General features: G+C 32.2%; 1 protein-coding gene across 1 annotated transcript in view; it reads left to right on the plus strand.

The window, feature by feature from the left end:
* Window positions 1-25814, plus strand: part of LOC106459613 (glutamate receptor 1-like) — a gene marked incomplete at its 5' end in the record, with an annotated part of 33924 nt that overhangs the window by 7427 nt on the left and 683 nt on the right. Inside the window, 10 exons of the mRNA XM_022386137.1 lie at window positions 15-180; window positions 1744-1851; window positions 2827-2934; window positions 11566-11781; window positions 12049-12404; window positions 15353-15551; window positions 19955-20199; window positions 22948-23056; window positions 23204-23341; window positions 24252-24326. Of these exons, the coding sequence (XP_022241845.1) occupies window positions 15-180; window positions 1744-1851; window positions 2827-2934; window positions 11566-11781; window positions 12049-12404; window positions 15353-15551; window positions 19955-20199; window positions 22948-23056; window positions 23204-23341; window positions 24252-24326 (1720 nt within the window). The remainder of the gene's footprint in view (window positions 1-14; window positions 181-1743; window positions 1852-2826; window positions 2935-11565; window positions 11782-12048; window positions 12405-15352; window positions 15552-19954; window positions 20200-22947; window positions 23057-23203; window positions 23342-24251; window positions 24327-25814) is intronic.

Genomic DNA, 25814 nt, shown 5'->3' on the forward strand with positions numbered 1-25814 from the left:
GTAAACGTGATTAGTGTTCTTCGTAATCCTATAGACTCAGAGAAGGTAAACGTGATTAGTGTTCTTCGTAATCCTACAGACTCAGAGAAGGTAAATGTAATTACTGTTCTTTGTAATCCTATAGACTCAGAGAAGGTAAACGTGATTAGTGTTCTTCGTAATCCTACAGACTTAGAGAAGGTAAATGTAATTAGTGTTCTTCGTAATCCTACAGACTCAGATAAGGTAAACGTGATTAGTGTTCTTCGTAATCCTACAGACTCAGATAAGGTAAACGTGATTAGTGTTCTTCGTAATCCTACAGACTCAGAGAAGGTAAATGTAATTACTGTTCTTCGTAATCCTACAGACTCAGAGAAGGTAAACGTGATTTAATTTTTATCATACTAGAGTCAATCTAGTACGGCTGAAAAGTCACTGTGGAATTACAATTATATTCCTTTTGATGTAATATACCAAGTATTTATTGAAAATAAGATAGTGAAGTGTACTCATAGCCACTGTAGTGCGTTAATATCTCACACTTTACTGTATAGTGGTTCGTGTAGTTAACAATATCTCTATCAAAATATTCAGTTTTAGTCATATTTTCCAAACTTTCCAAATTAATGTTTGAATGTAAAGCATCATTGCAGTATTCTTATGAACTTACTAAACTTTTTTTATAGATCACGATTTTGCTGATATAAGTCTTTATAGTAATTTGTGTTTTCTGCAATAATAATGATAGCTCTAAATAAAAATGTTCATAAAGATAGACAGTAGAAGAATTCATGTAATCGGTAGGTTGAAGGAGTCAGTTGAGAGGAACGACTTAAAATATGTCAGTGACGTTCAAAAGATTAAACCATATGCATAGCAGAACCATAGTTTGTATTTTTTACTTAATAAGGACAATTAAAGACGAAAAACGCAAGGATGTATCATAAACAATTTTAAAGTGAAGGTGCAAATGACAGAATTGAAAAGTTATAAAAACTGAAAGAACTAAAGCTACTATGTAAATATGAACACATGAACTGTTGAGATATGAATAGTAATCTGGCTGGACTTACAGATGGGACAGCACAGTGAGAAGGACGTCTTTAGTGGTATGGGTAAAAATAAATAAAGAAAGGAGAAGATACTCAGATCCAATATTTGAAAAGCACCCGACAGATGTGGCAGCACAGTGAGAAGGACGTATTCAGTGGTATGGGTAAAAAAAAAATAAAGAAAGGAGAAGATACTCAGATCCAATATTTGAAAAGCACCCGACAGATGTGGCAGCACAGTGAGAAGGACGTATTCAGTGGTATGGGTAAAAAAAAAATAAAGAAAGGAGAAGATACTCAGATCCAATATTTGAAAAGCACCCGACAGATGTGGCAGCACAGTGAGAAGGACGTATTCAGTAATATGGGTAAAAAAAATAAAGAAAGGAGTAGATACTCAGATCCAAGATTTGAAAAGCACACAACAGAAGAGTAGACACTGAGTCCACAGAATAGAAACTCGTGAAGAACATTTCATTTAATTTCCGTTTCAGAACATGAAGCAGATATTACTTATGTTTCATATGACATATAAACGTGTTACATACCAAACTTTCATACTTCCGTTTAATTAGCGGATTCAATCTTGCTTAGGTTTCTCAGATATTATTAGTGTTATAAACTTGTAGTATTTTCTACCAGATCGTAGGCGTATTTTTAGTTTTATTCTATAGGTATTTATATATTTTCACTGTGTTTTGTTTTTCAGACGGAAATTGTGGGATTAACCGGAAATATTTCCTTTTCTGAAGATGGTTTCCGGAAAAACTTTACCATTGACATAGTTGAAATGAACGTGGATAGTGAAATGGTCAAAGTATGTTCGTAAAATATTACGAAACGCAGCTTGTATTTATCCCATTTAAGTAGAAACGTTTGAGAAAATGTAGCTCGACTACTGATTTTAACAAGTTGAAGATATATATAAATTATTTTGACGTTTAATCTCTATCGTTTGCGTCATATACGTTTCAGTCTTTTCTGGTTTTTAGTAAATAATAGTTATCAAAATTTTACTAAAATGTATATAACAGCATTTCAACAATGTCACGTTATTCGCTATGAGAGCCGGGCGTGGTCAAGTTGTTAGCTGGCTCGAATTGTGATTCATAGAGTTAATGGTTCTTGACCACTGACGAAAAACGTGCTCCCCACTTTAGAGGTGTGGGTGCACTGCGAAAGGGACTATTAAATCCTACAATATAATCAGAAAAGAGTAGCTCAATGTTTGGCGGTGAGTGCTGTTCACTTGCTGTTCTCCATTTTGTTTATAAGTTCAGATAGCCTCTTTGTAATTTTGTGCTAAATTTTGAAACAAACAAATTGTTGTCATTTTCCATTAGATGGGACTTTCCACATTTCATGACGTTTGTTTGAAATAAATAGTTTCAACTAACATCTCGTACGATACGATCAAGGCAGCTCGATTATTTCTGGAGCTTTGAGTGGGAGGGTTCGTTGGCAGCGCCACGGAACAACAACAAAAAAGACAGTTGAAATGCTATTATACGCTCTTCTTACTGAAAAACTGTACTTGCCCATTAAAAAGGATATGATTGAAATTATTAACGATCAGTCGTATTATGACCTAATATTAAAAACATATTGCTACTAAATAAGCAATAATAATCTTTTATTGTTTTTGTTGCAAACACTGACACATCTATACTGAAACTTTATGCACAAATTGTCAGATAGCGTACGTTTTATGTAAGATTATACCTATTAATAATATAACGTTCTTGTGGATTGATATTATAATAGACATTTAAGAAAATTTACAATTTCATAGATAGCTGAATTTTCCGACACTCGGGGATTAGAATTTGATCCTACTGTTAACGGAGAAAACCTGGAGAATGGAATAGAAAACAAAACATACATTGTAACAAGTATTCTGGTAAGTTTTTATTAAGATTTCTTAACCTTAATTCGTCAGTAGATCAATACATTATTATTTTTGAAAAGCTGAACAATCACATGCAGTGGTCTCTCTAATTATTTCTGAATAAGTCAAGAAACAAAAAAAAAATTAAAAGAAGCACACTCAGCACTTTGAAGCCATGGGTTCGTATTAATAGTGACTGTCAAGTCCCATCATTCAACTAAAGTTGCCCAATAGCTGGGTCCCCCAGTGGCATAGCGGCATGCACTCAGCACTTTGAAGCCATGGGTACGTATTAATAGTGACTGTCAAGTCCCATCATTCAACTAAAGTTGCCCAATAGCTGGGTCCCCCAGTGGCATAGCGGCATGCACTTAGCACTTTGAAGCCATGGGTACGTATTAATAGTGACTGTCAAGTCCCATCGTTCAACTAAAGTTGCTCAATAGCTGGGTTCCCCAGTGGCATAGCGGTATGTCTGCAGACTTACAATTACAACGCTAGAAACCGGGTTTCGATACTCGTGGTGTGCAGAGCACAGATAGCCAAATGTGTAGCTTTGTGCTTAACATCAAACAACCTTTACCCAATAGTTGGTAGTAAGTACTGTTGACTCAAATTTGTAAATTCAAAATTAGTGACGGCTAACGCAGATAGCCCTTGTGAAGTTTTACGCAAGTATCCAAAACAAAACAAAGCAAACTGATATCGATAAATAAATTATTTTAAAACAACTCGCTGAGCAGACTTGTAAACACATAGTTACATATTGATAGACATAAATTTTTAATCTTTATTGCATGTTATACCTACACTGATTGGACACTTTAGTTGGAACTATACCTAATGACGGGCTGGAGAAGCATTTGCTCGAATAACAGTCATGATATGGCATAGCATATAATACACAAGGCGCTGGAAAGTGTCCTGAGAGAGTTTCTTCATTTAGTCATAAATATTTTCCACAATTTACAAAGCGAGGTAGACAGAGATTAGTGGTGGTGAATGTGCTTTTCAAATTCATGCTACAAATACTCAGTTGAATTATGATGGCCGTGGAAGAGGCTCGAAGTTTCCATCAAGCTCCCCGAACCATGCATGCAAAACGTATGGAAACACTTCCATCTTGGAAGTAACTGTCCCTATCAGAATAAAAATGAAGTATCGTCGGATGCACTTGATCAAAAATGATGCTGATGTAAGCCGTGTCCATCGTATTTCAGAAAAACATGTCCTAAGTCATGACTTCACCACCAGAGACCTGAACAGTTGGAACCACGCAAGAGGATTGAGTTATTCTTGTTTTTTGTCCTTGTCCCAGTCATTTGTAGCGCTGCAGGAATCAGGAGACAAATTATATGATCGACCTCATTTGCATCTGCAACTCCAAAGGACTTTTGTGCTTTTGGTCTGTTTAAGTGTGCTTTCAGAAGACGTAGTATTAAGACTTACCTGGTTTTCAGAGAGCTGCACAGGAGGAATGGGGCAATACTGACATAGATTTTATGCGAAGAAGTCTCATTTCAATAGAACATCGTTGCAAAACCTTTGTTAAGCAGTTTTTTTGTTAAGTTGGTATGTTTTGCACAAGTCTACCTTTAAAGGTAGTTGAGTCGTCAAAGAATGAGATATTCACATTTTCTGTTCTGTATGTATGACAACTTAGCAGTTAGAACAGTTATAATGTTTGATTAACGAGAAATAAACGAGAGTGCACACAGTAAAACTATCTCTGTCACAAGTATTGAAAAACAAAAACCTTCGAATATATCACAAAATATATGAGTAATGAAAAGAGGGTTTATATGCGCAGTTATCTCTCATACACATCAAGGCTCGTAAAACTTTTTTTTTTAACTTTGATAATGACGATAAAGAGGTAATTACCTGGGTTAATATTGTTATGCAGATTTATAAATATAAATATGTAAATGCAAGGAATATTTAAAAATTGACAAACGTTTGCAGAAATAAGCTTATGACAAATCACTATGTGATTTATCATGCTAATACCGTCACTGCTGGCGTATAACAGCGCTGCAGTAATGTGTCATCTTAGATCATATTGGAAATTGCTTAATATTGCACTCCTGTTATGAAAGAAAAAAGATTAAATTACTACCGACTTAGCACCAGATTCTCACGAATTACTAGACTAAGTACTGCTGAATTACAAATTTAAAAATAAAAAAGTACAAAAGAAACAAATAAATCTATTAATCTGTGTACGCGAATTATGTTTAATATTATCAGATTCATCAACAAATAAATCTATTAAAATAAATCAATTTTCGTACCATTAACTACATTGTGAATTAGTGTTCTTAGAAAATAAGAAAACTATATAATATAATATAACTATATAATCTTCCTAAAGTAGATGTTTCAACTATATGACATTATATAAAACACATTATTTCATGTGATTTCTTTAGTTCAGTGCTTTCATAAAATTGTGTGCTGTGCAAATACATAAAGAGAATGTAATAAACGCCGTAGTAAATGTTCCAGTCATCCCTTGTCTGGATGATAACGTTATATGATTACCTAAGTCTAATTATTTATGACATATTTACTAATTTCTTTTCATTGGTATTCTATATACAAATTAGCTTATATACTATTTGGAAAGATCCGTTTTTGATCGTCCTAGTTCTATACTGAGTCTTTTTTTTTTTCGAAACGGCTTATGTGATGTTTCCTCTATACCGATAAAATTACGTAATTTAAATGGTTCTCAATACATGTATGTATCATATAGTATGGTATAAAGTAAAGCACGAACATTATTTTGGCTAAAAAACATTTTCAAATAACCTTAAACTAAATTCATATCGATTTTACAGTTCATTTGTTTGCCTATATATTGCAAATATGTGTTCGCACACTCAAGTACAAAGTTTCTTAAAATTGATTAAATTTTTCCATGCAGACAGTAATGAAAAATATATGAAATTTTAATAAGGAAAATAATGATGTTTCATTCTGCTAGAATTATGATGTTTAGTATAAAGGTTTTATATGCTAATGATGTGTTCGATAATCGCTTTGAGAGTCACTTCAGTAATTTAACGCATCTAATAATTAACTTCTTAGATTATAATTTTGACTTAAAATGAAATCACCCAATTAATTGAATATAGCCTAGAAAACCACTTTACACTTCAAACGTGTTCTTTATTTTGGTTTCATGTCGATCCTGTTATTAGATAGCAAGTGGGTTTGTTTGAAGTTAAGTACAAAGCTACACACAATGGGCTAACTGTGCTCTGCCCACCACGGGTACCGGTTTCTAGCGTTGTAAGTCCGCAGACATACCGCTCTGCCACTGGGGGCAGCAAGTGTGAAACAAATTTTGGTAAACACATATGATTTTGTAAGATATTTCTCATAGCGCATGCTATGTTTCATGCACATCTTTATTTTCTTAATTAAGGGCTTGAAAAAAATTCGTATTATTTGACTAGACATGACCTATGTGTTTGTGGTGTTCAGGAAAAAGAACCGATATGCTAACTCTTTGATACTATTAAGTATTGAGTATATACTATTAAGTATTAAGCTATACACAAGATGTCAAAGTAACAAGTGGTCCTCTACCTTTTATCTAATTTCTACATAAATTTTCGTTTTTTATTAAGCAGTATAAGCTCATTCTATCGAGATATGAATTAATTCAAGTAGAAGTAGTTTATATTCTAAAATTTATAGAAACTTTTGTTGAAGTTGTTATGAATTATCATGAAAATAATAAAATATGACCTTAATTTTGCTATAAAAGGAAAGAATGACAGAATAAGTTAATATTTATTAAAGCTGGGCCTATTATAAGAACTACTAACTAAGAATTTGTATAGCTCATCTCACGGGTGTTTGTAGATGTAAAAGGTTTTCGAAATGAACTATTTGATAAAATACAAATATGAAATATTTTGCGTTTCATTGCTAATATAATGACTATAAAAAGTTACGTGTACAAATAGAGTAAAACGTTCTTTTGATGTAGAAGCCATCTTACGGTAATAAATATCCTAATAAACTTAAGGCTAACAATATATATATATATAGTTTTTGCACATAAAGCTATAAAACCGGTAAAATCAAGAAATAGCAATAACCACGATAAAATTATTTAGATGGTTTAATTATGGACTATTTTTCAATTTTTGTTTAGAAAGGTTAGGAAATTATGTGGTTTTCAATGAGATTTGAAAATTTGAGAGATAACAGATTATTAAATAAAAATGCAGAATTTGAATAAAGAAATTTATTTATCATTTTTGCTTATTATTCTTGGTTAGATTGTTTTTAAGGATCGCCACTATCGTCATTGATAACGCCTTGTAATAAAAGGAGTGGGAGTTGGTCGATTAAATTATCAAGCTCAATAGTTTGGCTTAATAACGTGGTTTAGATATAACATTGCGAGGTACAAGTATCGTACTGGGGTTTTGCTAGAAATAATAATGTTTAATATGTTTTTGGAACTGTACTATTGGAAACATTGTTGCCTCAGAGGTTAGGTCAGCATAATGTGTGTATTAGAAAACAAACATCAGTCCAATATTTGTAAGTGATTTATACTTATAGTTACTGCTCGTGATTTACAAGAAAGAAATATCACGTTTTGATGCAAAGTAGAGAAAACCAAATTGCCATGTTAAGTGTAGTTTGAGATAATGTTGTTGATAAAACCTCATATCATGATTAAACTATTTACCTAAAATAAAGAGACTTAGAATAAAGTTATATATTCTGGTTGAAATGTATGGTTTATTATATAAAGTATTTTGGAAGCCATTGTTTTCTATAACGAATCTACAGCATATTAGGTATAGTATTTGTTATTTTCAACCAAAACAAAAGCTGGGCTAAAAATAGGGTAGAAGATCCCAAGATTCAGTCATAGTCATTCATAATTTAGAGAGAGAAAAACCAGTCAGAAGCACCTGACACTCACAAGTCTACCCTTGATCCAAATCGAAAAGTTTCATTGACTGTCATTTTTACAACATGCCATAATGTGTACTCAAACTTTGGATCTACTTCTACGCAGCAGTGCACACAAATACACCACTAGATCATTCCCAGCAGAGCATATTAGGAAACGTCTTTATTGTGAATTTAACTCTAATAAAGTAATATTGGCAAATTTATAACGTTATGATAAGTCTAAAAATAATACATGTTACACTATATAAGAAATAGTTAGATGTTATTATTAGGCTTGTTATATTTTTTCACACTGCGTTTTGTATCTAGTCCCTTAGGGAAGACTTGCAATGCTAGAAACCGGATTTCGATACCCGTGGTGGGCAGAGCACAAATAGTCCATTGTGTGGCTTTGTGCTTAATTACAAACAATCAAACAAACCCTTAAGAATTTTAAATAATTAGAAGAATGTATAATAATGGTATTCCAACCACATTATGTTCACCATATCCATTACAGACGGTGCGTTTCGCTCAATCTAGAGCTCATCAGGCCTGTTGGGACACAACAAACACAATAGTGGTCGTAACACTATTCATATAAACCATTTTTATAGCACATGTTTGTTCGAAAATAAACTATCTTTTAGACATAATTTTGAGGAATGCCAAATTGTATTGATATTTGTATGAAAGAAATTATATAAGCTCATTTCTATAGTTTTGTGGAATGATTGAGACGAGGAGTTAGTATTACGAATGGTATAATTATTCAGATTATTATTGTCTAGAATAATAGACCGAATAATTATACCATTAAAAAAGTCATTCCTGTTTATTTATTTTTCACTTTTACATTATTTGGATATAATTATGATTGCTCTAATATGGATGTCAAATACCTCTGTCAAGTTTATTTGTCCCAGTTGTTGGAATAATTTCTATAAACAAATAGGTTTTGTTGTTTTCATCCAAAGAGGACACGCCAAGGTTCAACAAATTCGATTAAAATTTTCATAATTTCTGTGATTGAATGAATAATTAGATTTTTTTCCCATAACATATAAAGTGATGATTAATGTATATTATTAAAACCGATTCATACAACATTTTTTAATCATGCTATACTTTAGGTACAAAAATAATTTCAGGATTCACGTCTACTAGGTCCTTTTTTCTCAATTACTGTATGTTCAAATATACGCTTATAAGCTTATTGATTGTGTTTAACGTATTGTAAAGTGAGCCAAATTTCTGTGACAACTTGACATCTTTTATTTCATTTTAAAAATGGTAACTTAAAAAGACACTGGATGGAAATTTCAACAATTTTTATCTATTATAAATCTCTGAGAAGTTTACTGAATTAACCAGATTATTTGATAATGTAATATTAATAGTGTTCGAAGGATTATTTTATGAACAAATCTGATACATTACAATAGATTAAAATAAATAATAGGATAGATAAAACAATTCAATATGTACTTATATATTATCAATATATTTTACAAGTAAAAAGAATATGAGTGGCAGATGATTATTCTCTATTTTTCTAAAAACACTTTGGTTATTTTTTGTTTTTAATTTAAGATTAAGAAATAACAATAGGCTAAAAAAGTCAAAATGAAGACCAAACGAATATTGGATATGTTTGTGTGAAAATAAACTATATTTGTCAAAGGAGTGAGAGAAATGGTAATTTTACTTGATATTTTTATGAAAGAAATGTAAAATCACTCCGTTTTTCGTTTTATAGTAGAAAAAATAGGGTTTCGATACTCTTGGTGGATAGAGCTGAGATAGCCCATTGAGTAGCTTTGTGCTTAACAAACAAAACTAAACAAACGTTTTTAGTTTGTTTCATTATCGCCATCTGTTGGGACTTTAAAGAGTTAAAATGAAAAGCAGTTATAAAAAATCTTTTTGTTATTGCTCACGGTGTCAGCTAGCATAAACATTTATATTTTAATTTTTAGGTAACTTGAACGATACATGTTTTTATGTTTTGTAATAACTGATAACTGAAACTAATTTACTGGTTTCCTTCGTTGAAGCAGAATCCCATCCAGATGGGAAAACTTCAGCATCAGTATGTTTATGTTGGAAAGTACGCCGCAGTGCGGACTTTTGGTTAATTCATGTGTTGCTTGAGAGCATAATCATGATTGGAAAGTTTATAATCTCAGAAATTCATAATTAATTCATAATATGAATCGCTGAAACCAAACTTTCTAAGAAACGTTGTGAGTGAAAAGCCGTTAAGTGAAAAGAAAATCTACTTCAAAGTAGGATCTTTGGCTAACTAGGGCCAATGCTCCATCCAACTGAGCTGTCTAAGAATAAAAGTCATCCCTGTCTCTCCTCACTCATAAGGAACTTCAACTATGAGTATGAGTATGTTATTGTGGTGTGGCAATTCGTGGGTTGATTCACCACCACCACCTAATCAAATCATAAGAGCCTAAATAGACTCTCTCTCTCTCTCATATATATATATATGTTTTATTACTAGATTTAATTCATAACACGAATCACTGAAAGTAAACTTTCTAATAAACATTCTCAATGAAAAAAGTCGTTAAGTAAAAAGAAACTCTAAGACTTGGGCTTGAACCCAGGACCTTTTACTAACAGAGTCATAGTCTATTCAATTGAGCTATTCAAGAAAATCCTGGATTCAATCTCTAATCCCAGATTTTTCTATTCAATTAACATCTTTTTAATTCACAATATCGGAAATTTCCAAGGGATTATAGATGTCACTAAATTCTCATGAAACCCTTGAAGATAAATGCACCTCTTGTCTCACCAACATATGTATCTATTCCCCTTTACATTCTTCTATCTCTTCATATCAACTAATAATGGGAGGGTTTGATTCTTCGGTCTCAACATTCTAAATGAATGTTGTAGCTGTTTATTGGTTCTACTCACCTTCATTCATGTGTTGGAATTTTGTTAAGTGGCTGTTCAAAAGTGTGTTCGTTTTCTTCCTGTCTCCACGAAAGTTCCCAAACAGTGCAGAATAGATACAAAATATACTATTCACTTGTTTTCATCCATGTAATTTAGATGAAAGCTCTTGTTGTAGCCTTCTAGAAAATGAGTTGGATACATAAAAATTCTAGATGGTTGGTCATGGGTTTACAGTAGAAGATACATCTGACCATTTGTCATCAAATGCAAAGTTTTCTAAATGTCTTGGATAGACTTTGTTGCATCTATATATCAACCAAAGTTCCCTCTTGATCTTCAGATGAAACATTTTCTTGATGAAGTGCTGTCACAGGAGTATAATCTACCGAGTCTGAGTCTGTTGGACTAGCTGTAGCACAGATGTTATGGTCTGCTTAGTTACATGCATGTGCTCCCTTTACAAGAGTCTCACTAGTACAAGTGGTACAGCGCGTAATGATGCTTTGTGAATCGACAAATATTGTTAAATTTTCTTTATTATCTATATCATTATGTTACTGAGCAAGAACCACACTTATCCCACAAAGAGTGCCATGTGTTACAGAGAAGATAGGCTTGGAAACACTCCTTCCCTATAGACTAACTTCTAAGTAAAACAGTGTATACATCCTGACAAAAAGTATCTGCTCGAAACAAGTTTTTATTTAGACATGTATGCTAACTTATTTATCCATCTCTATCGTCTTATACAGTAAACAACACCATTGAATGTTGTTTTTATTTTTATATAACCAGGAAGAACCATACTTGATGTACAGCAAACCTGAACCTGGTGAGATTTTAGAGGGAAACAACATTTTCGAGGGCTATAGTAAAGATCTTGCTGACTTGATAGCAGAAAAACTGAAGATAAACTATGTATTAAAACTCGTTAATGACTCTAATTACGGAGGGCAGGATCCTAGTTCTCCGGCTGGTTGGAACGGAATGGTTGGAGAACTTATTCGAAAGGTAAAGGAAGTTTGTGATGTTCATTGCGTTTTTACAACAGGTACGAATTCGTATGTTTAGTTGCCTAATTCTAGCAAATTATAAATCTTGTACATTGATTGGTAGTTGCCTATGGTTGTGTACTGAACACTTCAAGTGTTTTCGTATGGTAAGTTATATTAACCTAAACCTATCCGATTTTTGGCTTTTTCTTTGTGGTTTATCATCTTTTTTTTTATCCCAAATGTATTTTCCAAGTTCACTCAAGACATCTATATTTTCTTACAGGAGGCGGACATGGCTATTGCTCCTTTGACGATTACGTCTGCCAGAGAAAGGGTAATAGACTTTACCAAACCTTACATGTCTCTGGGTATTAGCATCATGATAAAAAAACCGATGAAGAAGAAACCGGGAGTATTTTCTTTTCTAAACCCACTTTCCAAAAAGATCTGGATGTGCATTATCTTAGCTTATTTGGGAGTTTCAGTTGTCTTGTTCTTAGTCAGTCGATTCTCTCCTGTAGAATGGCGCTTTGAAGAGGCTTTCCTGGGTCCGTCTGTTTCGAATGATTTCTCTTTAATGAACAGTCTTTGGTTTTCATTAGGAGCTTTCATGCAGCAGGGCTGCGATGTCTGCCCAAGGTAAAGAAATACTAAAGTCTATCTTAGACTCTATGGTTGTTTAACTGTTCATTTTCTCTAATTCTTTAACTTTATTTGTTTGTTGTTAATTAAACACAAAGATACACAATGGACTATTTGTGCTGTGCTCACCACGGGTATCTAAACCCGATTTTTAGCATTATAAGTTCAGATATTTACCGTTGGGCCACTATCGGGATAATTTATTAATTAAATAAAAATAGGATGTTCCTTCTCAAACATTTCATCTTTGGTATCGAATAATAACGTATTCATTAGTCAACTCCTTGTTCAACACATTATATATATTTATAAGTATTTACAATATTTCATGAAACATTGATGCGCATACGATATTAAATATAGTGTTTATTCGTAGTTATGCACAAAGCTATACAATAGGCTGTCTATGCTCTGCCCACCACGGGTATCGAAACCCGGTTGCTAGCGTTGTAAGTCTGCCCCTGTGCTACTAGGGGTAGAAAAGAAAATAGTGTTCTCGGGTAAATCTATCTGGAAAAAGGTGACGGAGTCACAACAATTTTATATAGAAGTGAGGATAGGTACTTAAAAATGTAACCTACAGTATCAATTATTAAATACCGTAATTACCAATAATTTGATAACATCCAGCCGTTAGTTTACAGACTTAAAATATAAAATCAGGTGCACTAAAATAAATAAACTTATCACTTGGAGAGCTACCATGATATTTAGAATACATATATTTGCAGAAGTTATTTATACCACCACCATGGGTTGAAATAAAATTTATTTTATCTAAGTATCCATTTCTTTATCATAGTGTCATAATGATCAGTGAACGTCTTTCTTTAGATGAACGTTTGATGTACAGAAGAAACATAATTTTTGAACTGTTTTCCTTCCGTATTTGGTATTTATTTCTATTCTCTCGGTATTTTATTTTTATTTCTTGTAATACAATCGTTAAACGAAGAAAGTAAGTACACTTTTTACCTTGTTCGTAAATTTAATATAAAACTCTGTTTCACCTGTATGTCTTTCTACCTGTACATTTAATTTTAAACCTAAATCTCTAGTTCTTTTAGTTTCAAGTTGTGTATGATAAACATTATTGTTAATATATTTGATTTGACAACATTTTCACTCTAAGGCATAATATATATATATATGTATATATATTCAGTTAATTTTTATTTATTTCATTTTTCTTTCCCACTCTTAGGATTTTTGTCTACTCGTACATAAAATTATCAATACAATTACACCATTTGTCGTTAAGTTAATTATTACTGTGAACAACAATAATCATTTTACAAAGATGATATTTATGATATTTGGTAGTATCGTTTTATCGTAATATCGTTACAAGAGCTATCTGCGCTAGCCGTCCCTAAACTAGCATTGTAATACTAGAGGGAAGGCAGCTAGTCATCACCACCCACCGCCAACTCTCGGGCTACTCTTTTACTAACAGATAGTGGGATTGACCGTCACATTATAACGCCCCCACGGCTGAAAGGGCGAGCATGTTTGGTGGGACGGGGATACGAACCCGCGACCAGCAGATTGCGAGTCGAGCGCCCTAACCACCTGGCCAAGCCGGGTCTGGTCTCGTATAAAGCCATTCCTCTGTTTCAATTGCACAACCATTATAACAAATACTTGACTATTTTGCTAAAATATAGCTAATTTCAATAAGAAATTAGTCAAAGTAATAATACTGTGCCAATTTAATATCAGCTAAAACTAGCGAAGGATTTGGTGCTAATTTGTGTTACAGTGTAAGACGTTTCAGCCGGTAAAAAAGGGTTAATTGGGAGACTAAATGTAATTCATGTGACACATTTGATTCTAATATATTTACTTTATCTATTACAAAAGTCCCCAGTGGCACAGCGGTATTTTTGCGGACTTACAACGCTAGAATCCGGGTTTTGATACCCGTGGTGGGCAGAGCACATATAGCCTATTGTATAGCTTTGTGCTTAATTACAAACAACAAACTCTTACAAACTTTAATGACTACATGTTTTATTTATCAGACAATTGCTTTTGAAGATCATTTGCTGTACCTGATTTTTAGGTCCGATTATGTTGGACCTGGGAGGGTCAGGTACACCTTCGACTTCTTCTCTCCCCACCCCCAAACAGATTTTTGCTCTTTTATTTTTTTGTAGTATCAGATTTCACATTTCACGTTTAATTTGTTTTCCTTCGAAGTCAGTACTTTAATTTTTTTCCTAATCCAGTAGAAATGTCTATCTTTCGACAGTTAATGTAGTTAACTGTGACATTTTTTAAAAATATTACTTCGAACACTTGCGTTATAAAATGTTGCTTTTATGTGTTGTGGTAATATGAAAACACACAAAAACTATCCAAATATTTGGATGTCTTTTTTTTTTACTGATAAAGTCAAGAAACATTAAGCATTAATGAATATACGTATTCCTTTGTAAACGATAAGCATTAATGTACATATTTTAGAATAAACACTACAGGGATAAAGCCATTTCTAGAAACCGGGTTTCGATACCCGTGGTAGGCAGAGCACAGATAGCCCATTGTGTAGCTTTGTGCTTAAATACAAAACAAACAAACAAACAAATTTCATATTTTGATTAGATATGAAAACGCGTAGAGCTATTAACATTCAGCAAAAAATAGTGTAATTTCGTAGTTTTTTCTAGCTTAACTGAGAATTGATAGAAAAAATAAATAGCATTAATGTTTTTGCAAAATATCATTCTTTCTTAGATAAAAAAAATGTTCATTCATTGTTAGGGACAGTGATAACTTTCCTACGAACAATGTCACCTGTTTCCCACAATCTTTGTAAATGAATTCCAATATAATTAGCGAATGAATAACTCTAAATAATTCTCCAAGCATACTGAAAACTGAAATTATCTATAAAATCATTATAATGAGGAAAAGGTATTTTTCAATGTTTGTTTTTTTAGGTCTGTCGCTGGTCGGATCGTAGGCAGCGTATGGTGGTTTTTTACACTGATAATTATATCCTCGTACACGGCCAACTTGGCAGCTTTCCTTACCGTTGAGAGAATGGTGACTCCCATTAACTCTGCAGACGATTTATCGAGGCAGACCGAAGTCGAATATGGAACTCTGCGATTTTCTTCTACGCAAGAATTTTTCAAAGTTAGTTCACGGATTTTTAGTTTTTACAGAAATCTGTAAAGTATAAAGTTCAATGTTCAAGCAAGAATTGAACATTTACAATCACAAATGTACACTCACAGACAGTGCGAAAAGCTTAACGTTAAAAACTGCTCAAATTATAATTGAGAGCTGCGCAAGATACTAATTATATTTTCTCTTCTTATTACAGAAATGCTATTTGCTTATTTCATATTTTAATACCTCTTACTTACTTTTATTGTTATTTCTGTAAGTTTTAGTAATGATGTTCACGGTTTTCACAATTCTTGTTGACTTTACACAACCAGTTATTTCTGCCCTCTTACTTCTATCTATTTAAAGTGCCACCAAAAAAGTTATGAAATATTTTCCGAAAAAAAAAAACTTCTATGTCTTAATTCACATTTCCAAAAAGGGAAAACATGAAAATACGGTTCTTTTCGAACAAGTTTTCCAAATACATTCATTAAAATATTTGCTGGCACATAGTGACCGTTTTTTCGGGACTTCTAACATGGAATTTATGTAAATTTATCTTAAGAATAACTTTTTAAATAAAAGACATTTAAACATATATAGTTTAGTAAAACTGAAAAGAATATTATACCTTTTGTGATTGTCCAAATATAGATGTTGATATTTCATTTATTAATACCCAATCAAACAAATATTAGATAAAAAACTGAAATATGTATTCAAAGATAATAAAATTATTTTTTCAACCTAAAAATTTGAATAGATTATTGAATAAAACTAAAGAAAGAGATTTTTCTAAAGTAGGTATTTTCAGTTGTAAAAAAAAGAACTCTGTTTTATTTAATCTGGGTTAGATGAAAACTACCAATACAATAAAAAGTAATAATAAATAATTGTTTTAAATTAATAACTCATTTAATTACAATTCTAAGAACGAAATATATTTTTTGAATGTGTGAATTGTGGTGAATTATATATTAGTGAAACAGATAATTTATGACTAAGGATAGATTTACATAAGCATGTTAGATGTCCAGAAAAAAAAAGCCACAAAATATTTTAATGTATATGTTTTGGAAAATTTTAAATTCTAAAAAATAACAACACATTTTCATGTTTACCCTTTTTGGGCATGTAATGTAAATCATAAAAAGTTATATTTCGAAAATATTCCATACGTTTTTTTTGGCGCCACTATAAATAGTTTGTTTGTTTGTTTGTTTTTGAATTTCGCGCAAAGCTACACGAGGGCTATCTGCGCTAGCCGTCCCTAATATAGCAGTGTAAGACTAGAGGGAAGGCAGATAGTCATCACCACCCACCGCCAACTCTTGGGTTACTCTTTTACCAACGAATAGTGAGACTGACCGTCACATTATAACGTCTCCACGGCTGAAAGGGCGAGCATGTTTGGTGTGACGGGGATTCAAACCCGCGACCCTCAGATTACGAGTCGAGTGCCTTAACCACCTGGCCATGCCGGGCCTACTATAGGAGAAAAAATATATAAGTCTCATATTCCAGTGTTTTAATATAAATATATAATCAAAAACTATTTGTCGATTACAGATATCGAATAAATTTTAATAATAAATCGATCGCATTGAATGATCTATTAGTTTCCAATAAGCCTAAAATTTTGATAAATGTCACGCAAACTATGAATGTTTTTTGTTTTTTTTTCACATTCCTCCTAATTTGTCCAAGATCTGAATTCTACAAAACTAGCCGATAAGTTACTGCTCAATAGGTCTTTAATTTAACACCAGAACTCATCACGTGGGTTAGATGATGAGAAGCAAAAGCTTTTTTCCCCTTTGTCATCTCATTCTAGCCTTTAAGGCTGGTGGGCAAGCAAAGGGCTACACCCTATCTTCAGAACATAGTGGCTATGGATAACGAATGGCCAGATGGTAAGTTTACTGTACTGGAAATGATTCCAAAATGAAAGCTGATTTTTCTGAAATTATGTTCGTCAAGTGTTCAAAAACATACTTGAACAGTTGTGAAGGCAAGTGAGATATTTGAAAAGAAAAATATCTTTAGACAGAATAATTATATGGAGGAAGTTTTTTCATAAGGGAAGCAATATGTTCTAGATCACCTCCATGGAAGAGGTAACTCATTCATGTGGAAGAAATGTTCAGCTGCATGAAACACTTTTTGTGGAAGATGAATCGAAGATTTTAGCAAGTTGACAAGGATGACATTGCAAGACAGGAAGCTCTGTGTAATGTATTAGATATAAAACTTCTGAAAATGGTGAATAATGTTGGGAAATCCATACATTTTCTGGATTGGAGTTGGTAGCTTTATTCTGAAGGTTAGACGGACGACATGGTGTTCTAGACCCATAAGTCTTTCGCAAAAAAGAAGAAAACGCAGATTTCCATGAGGTATGAACATAAGTAATGCAAGGAAGAACGAAGGCCTTATAAGAATACAGAATAAAAGGTGGATTCAAACCCCAAGTGGTGCCAGTTATACATCGCAGAAGGTGATTTGTAATGGTGTATCAGAGGCGGATAAATTAAACTTGAGTGTAAAGGAGGAGACAAAATCAAGCCCATTTATATGAAAATAGGATTATTGGAAACTTCCAATATTGTGGGTAAAATTCAATGTGAATAATGTAAAAAGCATGGCCAGAAACATACATATCTTCCTCGTAGAATAGCAGAGATACGTATAGGTAAATTCATCCAGAAATGCTTCAATATTACGCTTATTCTTTAGAACAAGTTGGATATCACCCACAATTTTGGAATTCCGTATAATTATTCTCCAGAGTGTGGTTAAAATGGGAAGATCTGGTAACGAGATATCAGATAAAGTATAAATATCCCTTGAAATATCAAAGTTCAGAGGGCACTGTTGTGGAGCAGGAAAGTTTTTCTTATGAAAAGTGGCAAAGAGATTGACTTTGTCAAAGGACCCTGTTAGAGCAGAGTTGCCATGTTAGATTGGGTAAGTGGAAGAGTATGATAGGTGAGTAAGAAATTTAAATCGATACCAGTGTTGTGAGGAACTGAAGGAATTCTAAAGTTGATTACAGACCTTTTGTCACTCAAATCTTGTAGCTACGAGAATATAATTACATGCTGTACGTTGTATACTCCTGTGATGCTGAAGAATGACTGGGTCTCAGGATCAGAATATTCACAATATAGAAACGTGGAGAACAGAAGATTCCCCGAAACACCATTTATATATATTATAATATTATAAAGGTTAGGTTCATACGCCGAAACTGGCAAAGCATGAGAAACAAACAGGTCTACAATTTGTGATAAAAATCAACTAAACTACAAATGTTTTGTTTTTTCACGTTGATCTTAATTTGTCTATTTCGGATTCAAATGCTAAATTCATAAGAAGTTTAAGAATTTTTTGTACAATCATTTGGTTCACTGAAGTTGATAGAGTTTTTCCGCTATCACTAATTCCTTTATTATAATGTTGCTGTTGTGAATCATAAAACTTCTATTTCATGTTTTTCACTTCAATCATTAGGTATCCGAAGTAGTTAAATATACTTCTATTTCATGTTTTTCACTTCAATCATTAGGTATCCGAAGTAGGTAAATGTAAAGAAAATAATAGAGTTGTGGGAAATCAATTTTTATGTTGCAAAATAAACGACAATTCTCTCGGTCCTGAAATTTAAAATTCTAACTTAAATATTAGTATAATTATGTTGACATTCAATGTTCACAATTTCTAATTATTGCATAATAGCCTAGTATTGTTTAAGGTATGGCTTAATATATCTATTCAATGCAAAACAGATAAACGTATCTAAAAGGAAATGACACTGAGTGTAGATAATGGTGGGTATTTTTTGATATTTTCGTGATTAGTCGCGGATGACCAGCTCGTAGAACGGCTCTAAATTTTTTTTTCCAAGGACAAACTTTTAGCTCATAGCTTCGCCATCTCTTGATCCGATTTTTGATCTAATTACAGTTTTCAACTCAGGAGGTCAAACTCTTTCTATTGATATAATGACCAAGCCCAAGGTCTCACAGATTAATATATTCTAATCCTGCCCAAAATAATTTCAATTTGAAGATAGGCTGGTAGAGATCCTGATGAGTGATAAAATCAAATCAGGTATACATGCAACCATGCTTGACATTACTGGCGCACAGAAATATAGCTAATAAAAATGGAAACAAAGGTCTCATAGATTAATTTACTCTAATCCTGCCTAAAATAATTTCAAGTGCCGCAGCCATTGAGGATTCTCTCTTATTTAAAAAAAATCATAAATTGTTTTTTTTGTTATGTATATTCACCCACATTAAGTTGAATTATTAGTTTATTTTTTGTTTATTGCTATAAACAGTTATGTTAATCCGTGTATTTTGAATTATTTGAAAAAATCGAAATAGAGGATTGAAACAACTATTTGTATCATTTTGAAGAGATCTAAGATAGCAGTTTATGCCAGAATGTGGGAATTCATGAACTCTAGAAAACACGTATTCACATCTTCATACGATGAAGGAGTTAAACGAGTGAGAGAGTCAAAAGGAAAGTATGCTTTTCTACTGGAGTCCACTACCAACGATTACATCAACGAACGGCAGCCATGTGATACCATGAAAGTTGGGAGAAACCTTGATGCTAAAGGTTTTGGAGTAGGCACACCTCTCGGCTCTGGTTTAAGGTATGTTCAAGTTCATTAAGCAGTTTTCAAATTTTAATCTTCGGTATTTTTTATTATGTTGCTGAATAAGACCATGGGTGCCCACAGAAATATTTTCAAGGGGGGCAAAACATGTGTGTAGCTAAAAGAATATGTGTTACGTGTGCTTAAATGCTAACAAAAGTTTACAGTTTCAATAAATATTACGAAAATATTTAGTTTAACTACGATATTAACTTTACGTAATAATACGTGAAATTATTTGTGAAATGTAAGGGGGAAATACCCTTTCCTGAGGGCGCCCATTTATAAGATAGTTTATGAATATCTATTCCGATGTCCTTTGGTTCGAGAGAATTAAGCATTTTTATATGTCACATTTGTTTGTTTCTTTACTATGAATATGTTAGCATAGGGCTTATCATTTAGTTTGGTTAAACTTGAGGTATAAGACAGCTTTTGATAAAGTAGTTTTTCTTCTATGTACTGTTAATTACCGACTAAAAAATTTTGCTTGAAAACAAATGCGTTTGATTTAATTTGTCAATGTTAAGTAATTTGTGATACAGGATAGGTAGAGATGCTATCAACTTCAAACTTTTAGTAGTACTTTCAAAATGACGTATCTTTAAATAAGTATTTTATAGGTTTTAAACTTGTTTAAATATTTTGAATGAGATTTTTTTAAATCAATTATTTGACTAAAAAAATGGAGTAAAATTGACAGAATCTAGAACAGGTTAACAGAACAATACGCACTATATTTAGTTAAATGTTCAACTAAGAAAACATTTATTATTTTATATTTAAGTAACAATAAGAAATGCATACATTATCTAACTTTAGATTCTATGTATAAGCTTAGATCAAACTAAGACTATGTCGGAGTTGAATCTTCCATTCAGATAGATGCAATGCATAAGATAAATCTAAACCAAGATTTTACTTTATTTTGGCGTTTTTGACGATTTGCGTAAAACAAGCTATTATTCTTAATTTTGTGAAATTCTATGTACATCGATTTTTCTTCCCTAATTTCACCCAGCCCGTATTCCCGAAAGTAACCATAAACTATTTAAAATGTACACGTTTCTTCACGAATTGCAGATCATCAGTAAACATTACGAGACATTTGTACACAAAGTATCAGATTTTGTAATCAAGCTTTAAGATTTTTAATTAATTATTTGCTCGTGCATTTTTTATTTTCGAATGTTGACTATCCAACATGAGAAATAATTTTGATTTTAATATTAAAAATAATTTTATGCATCACAAAATTGGCAGATTTCACTTGCGAAATCTCTATGACCTCCTGTATCCTTCAGATAATTATCAAACGTTCTTTTAGGTAAAACTTTATATTTTATCTGTTCTTGTTATTTTCATTATTGTATCTCTGCATGGGTTTGGTCGATTTGACCGACATCGTAACCACCATAAAAGACAGGAAATTGATATAAATTACGTTTTTTTCGTTCTAGAATTACTGCAGATTATAACACGAAACCACAAATGTTTAGTCTAAATAGCTTAAATCTCATAATATTTTACATATATTTTATTGACCTTTCAGTAGTGTCTGACTAGCATCACAGACTTTGAATGACTCGGCGCACGTGCATAGATGTTACATGTCCAACAATATAAAACTTGCCTTTGGTTGTGTTCTAGTGGACCAGTATTTTGTAAAATACTGTTACATTTCGGTTATAATACATCATATATGTATATACATTATTACTGTTTACAAATAAGTTGCTAAATTTCAGTTATTTTTCTTTAAACATAAAATAGTAAATAAAGAAGCATAGAAAACAATTATTTCTTCGAGTTACGAACTTTGTACTCGTTTGCTGCTTTTCGTAATTTGCTAAGCCCTATCAAATTTCACGTGGAAAACGTAAAAAAAAATTCTTTATTTTTATATATCCATTTTGAAATAACAAAAAATCATAAATAGCTATATAAGTACCACAGAATTCCACTATAATTTATCAGGCTTTGTAAGTAAGCTGTATTTGGGTCTAAAAAATTTAATTTTTCGAGCTCATTAATTTCTTAACTTATCACTTGGAATCTTCCATAAAAATGAAAGGGTTTTCCGCGTAAATACTTCGCAGCGGCTCAGAAAATTAAGTGAGGGACACTCTGAGTTTTCGATTGGGTATTACACGTCATAGAGAGAATTAAGTGTACGTAAGCAAGTATTTCCAAAAATGGAAAGAGGTGGGTGGGCCACTGTGTTTGATTCACTAAATGTAGCGATATTTCAGCAATATAAAATATAGATGGTTCTTATTTCATATTCTATCTTGTTAATATCGGTAATTTGAGTTCCTAACTCGTAAGAAATTATAGACTTTGTATTTGTTCATCATAAACATCTAATTTGAACCAATGCTGCATTCAACATACCACGTGACACATAAAAAATCGATATTTAGAGGATTTTTTAAAAATATTTACTTAAATTATTTTCTTAAATTAAGAAATTATACATTAATAAAATAGTAGTTCAATAACATTCTGAATGTAAATCTACAAACGTGATGAAATGGGCTTTGACCGTTATCATAGGAAGACCCGTCAGATAATTTTTAGCTAGATATTTATGAGTAATAACTTTGGAGCAGGAGTTTAAACATTGATTATTTAAGTCATGACACTATAGTATTTTTGGAAGGTCAGCATGATTTAAACTAGTATGTTTCTAAAAAGAAATGTTTATAAACTCTTGGCAAACGCTTGTGTTTATGTTATTTTCAGGGACCGTTTAAACTTAGCAGTGCTGTCTTTAACAGAAAATGGAGACTTGGCTAGATTAAAGAATAAGTGGTGGTATGACCGGAGCGAGTGCAGCAGCAATACGGGGAAGGTAAGCCGTATTTAGAAGTCAATACTCCAACTGTCCTGCAATATATGTTTATAGTATGCAGTATGCCAATTGACTGTGCACTCTATGTTAACAATGATTTACTACATGAAGAAAAATTTACGATTTCTTTTTTTTATTGTTCAACAGGATTCGTCTCAAAACGAGCTGACGTTAAGTAACGTGGCAGGTTGTTTCTATATTCTTATTGGCGGTTTAGTGTGGGCGATGGTAGTTGCCTTGTTGGATTTCTGCTATAAGGCGCGTGCAGAAGCCACTAGAGCAAAGGTACACGTGTATTTTTTTCTTTTTCTGTAAAGAAGAATGATCATTTGAACTTGATGTAATTGTTAGTCATATATTTTCTATAACTATAGCAATATGAAACTGTAAATACAGATTGAAGATTTCACAATTGCTCAACATGAGCTACCAAAACATTTTAGGTATTCTTGACAGATAAGAAAGAAATATGGTCACAGTTTTCCTTTTGATGTTTTGAAACGTATGGTATTAGTAAGATAACAAAGTTTACTCATACTTAATATTTTAGACAGATAAAACTATCCAGCAATAATCTACCATTACGACCAATCATATTGCAAACGGAGGAAAAAAATCATTTTTAAATGCTTAGATTTCGAGTAATATTCATTTTATTAAAGGCATCATATATGTAGTTTATTTGACCGTTCTATATAATTTGTGGTCTTTACGTATCTGAGCAAGAGTTCTAAATGAGTGATAAATGTTATATTGTTTTTAAGCAATACTGAACACGTTTGTGATCAACGTTTCAACAAAAATATAAGGTTAATCTTTTTTTGTTTCAGTATTTTTTTGAAGAATATATTTATAACATTAGTATGATAGAGTTAATATTCCAAATGTTAAAGCTGTCTGATATGAATTGTTTACTATTCCTCTTTGTGCTATACACTTTGGGTCTAATAGGACAAGTAACTGAAGTAATTGGTTTTCGAAAGAAATTTTACTGTTGTGACATTTTGTTTTACTTAAGGAACATAACTAAGTAATATTTTGGTTTCAAAATAATGTTTTTATTTTATTTTGTTGAGAATAATACTATAGTAAAGGTTGTTACTAAGAGCTCACAATTATTAGTGGTTGTTTGTGTTTTTATTTTATCAAAGAGAAAACGCAGAGTATTTGTTCGTATCTTTTCATTATCAAACAGATGAGCATGATGGAGGCGATGAAGGTGAAACTAAGGAGTTCTATCACAGGCATGCACCAGCACGAGCGAGGAAGGGTACGGACTGGCTCTATTTAAATTGGTACAAATTCCTACTTGTCGTCTTGAATTTCATGAACCTCCCCTGTCTTCGTGAATGGAATTTAGTGCTGTATCTGCGACAGACAAATGATCTTGATAACGTTTTATTAACGCATATACAAGCATTAACCTTCTAAAAGAGTTTGAGTGTCATTATAGTGTTCTTTTTAAATATATTTTCAGACAAATATTATTCCATAGTTTCTAAAATCTGTAGAACAAACACAACAAAACAAACAAACCTGCGTGTAATTTTATGGTAAGTGTACATGTTTATTTTTCAGGAGTATTACTCTAAGAAAACCCAAACAACACTAATATTATAAAATATAATAAAAGAGTATTTTATCTTAAACGCAAACGTTTGAAAACAGTTTTGGTTGTAGTATCAGTTCATATTATCTTATAAAAATTAAACTATTATCATATATTATTAAGATATTTTGTTGAATCTTGTAGTAAAAATATATTCGTTTCATAATATTACCGTTTTTATTTGTTAAAAAAAAACAACTTTAGCCAAGTGATTTTGCAGTCTTTAATATATCTTATACTGATTTAGAAAGATTTTTCAGCCTATTTTATTCTCTTCTTCATCAAGACATAAGATGGGTGCATGTTTATCAGTGTATGTAAGCTATATATCGTTAATGAATAATTATAGGAAACTTGTTTGCCTGAAATGATAGTGATTTGTAGAAGTAAAAATCATTTATAATTGTGTTAATATTGTCACAAAGGTAGGTACCAAAAACTTTAATACAGTGTTTAATGAAACAGCTCAGATCTATGACTGGAGTTTATAACGTCTTGTGGGGATCTTCTCTTGGTTGCTAAATTTTGATTAATAATCTTTTCTTAAGAACAACATTCATTTATGGACAGTAAATTACTTAATTATGTAGTTAAAATAAAACGGTAGGGAAGATGTATTAATACAATAATTATAGGGAGTTTAGTACTTCCATTATTAAAATAAGTTAAAGCAGTTCCAAGACCAAGATATCTTGATTCCAGCAACAGTGTCTCTAATGTTTTGATATTTATTTTCATTATGAGAAGTGGTAAAACTGTAACATATTGTATTCAAGATTCATGACTAATATCTACTGCTGAAAATACGATATTTCTGCAAAACGATATTCACGCTATTCAATAAACACTGCTGTTGTTGTTTTAACGAAAGGTTACACAATATACTACATGCGCTCTGTTCACCGTGGGAAACGGAATCCCAGATTTTAGCGTTGTAAGTCCGTAAACTGAGTCATCGGAGGACTTCAGAAGACACACGATTAGAGAAAGGATCAGATTTATTTAAAACAAATATAATGCACGTCTGAAACCTATAGGTTCTTAAGAGTGTTGCGTCGATAGCTATATCAGATATATTGCTTCTGGCCAGAAGTAATATATCTGCTATAGCTATCGACGCATCACTCTTAAGAACTTAAGAGTGATGCG

Source organism: Limulus polyphemus, unplaced genomic scaffold (genome assembly GCF_000517525.1).
Source record: "Limulus polyphemus unplaced genomic scaffold, Limulus_polyphemus-2.1.2 Scaffold637, whole genome shotgun sequence".
Classification (NCBI taxonomy): Eukaryota; Metazoa; Arthropoda; class Merostomata; order Xiphosura; family Limulidae; genus Limulus; species Limulus polyphemus.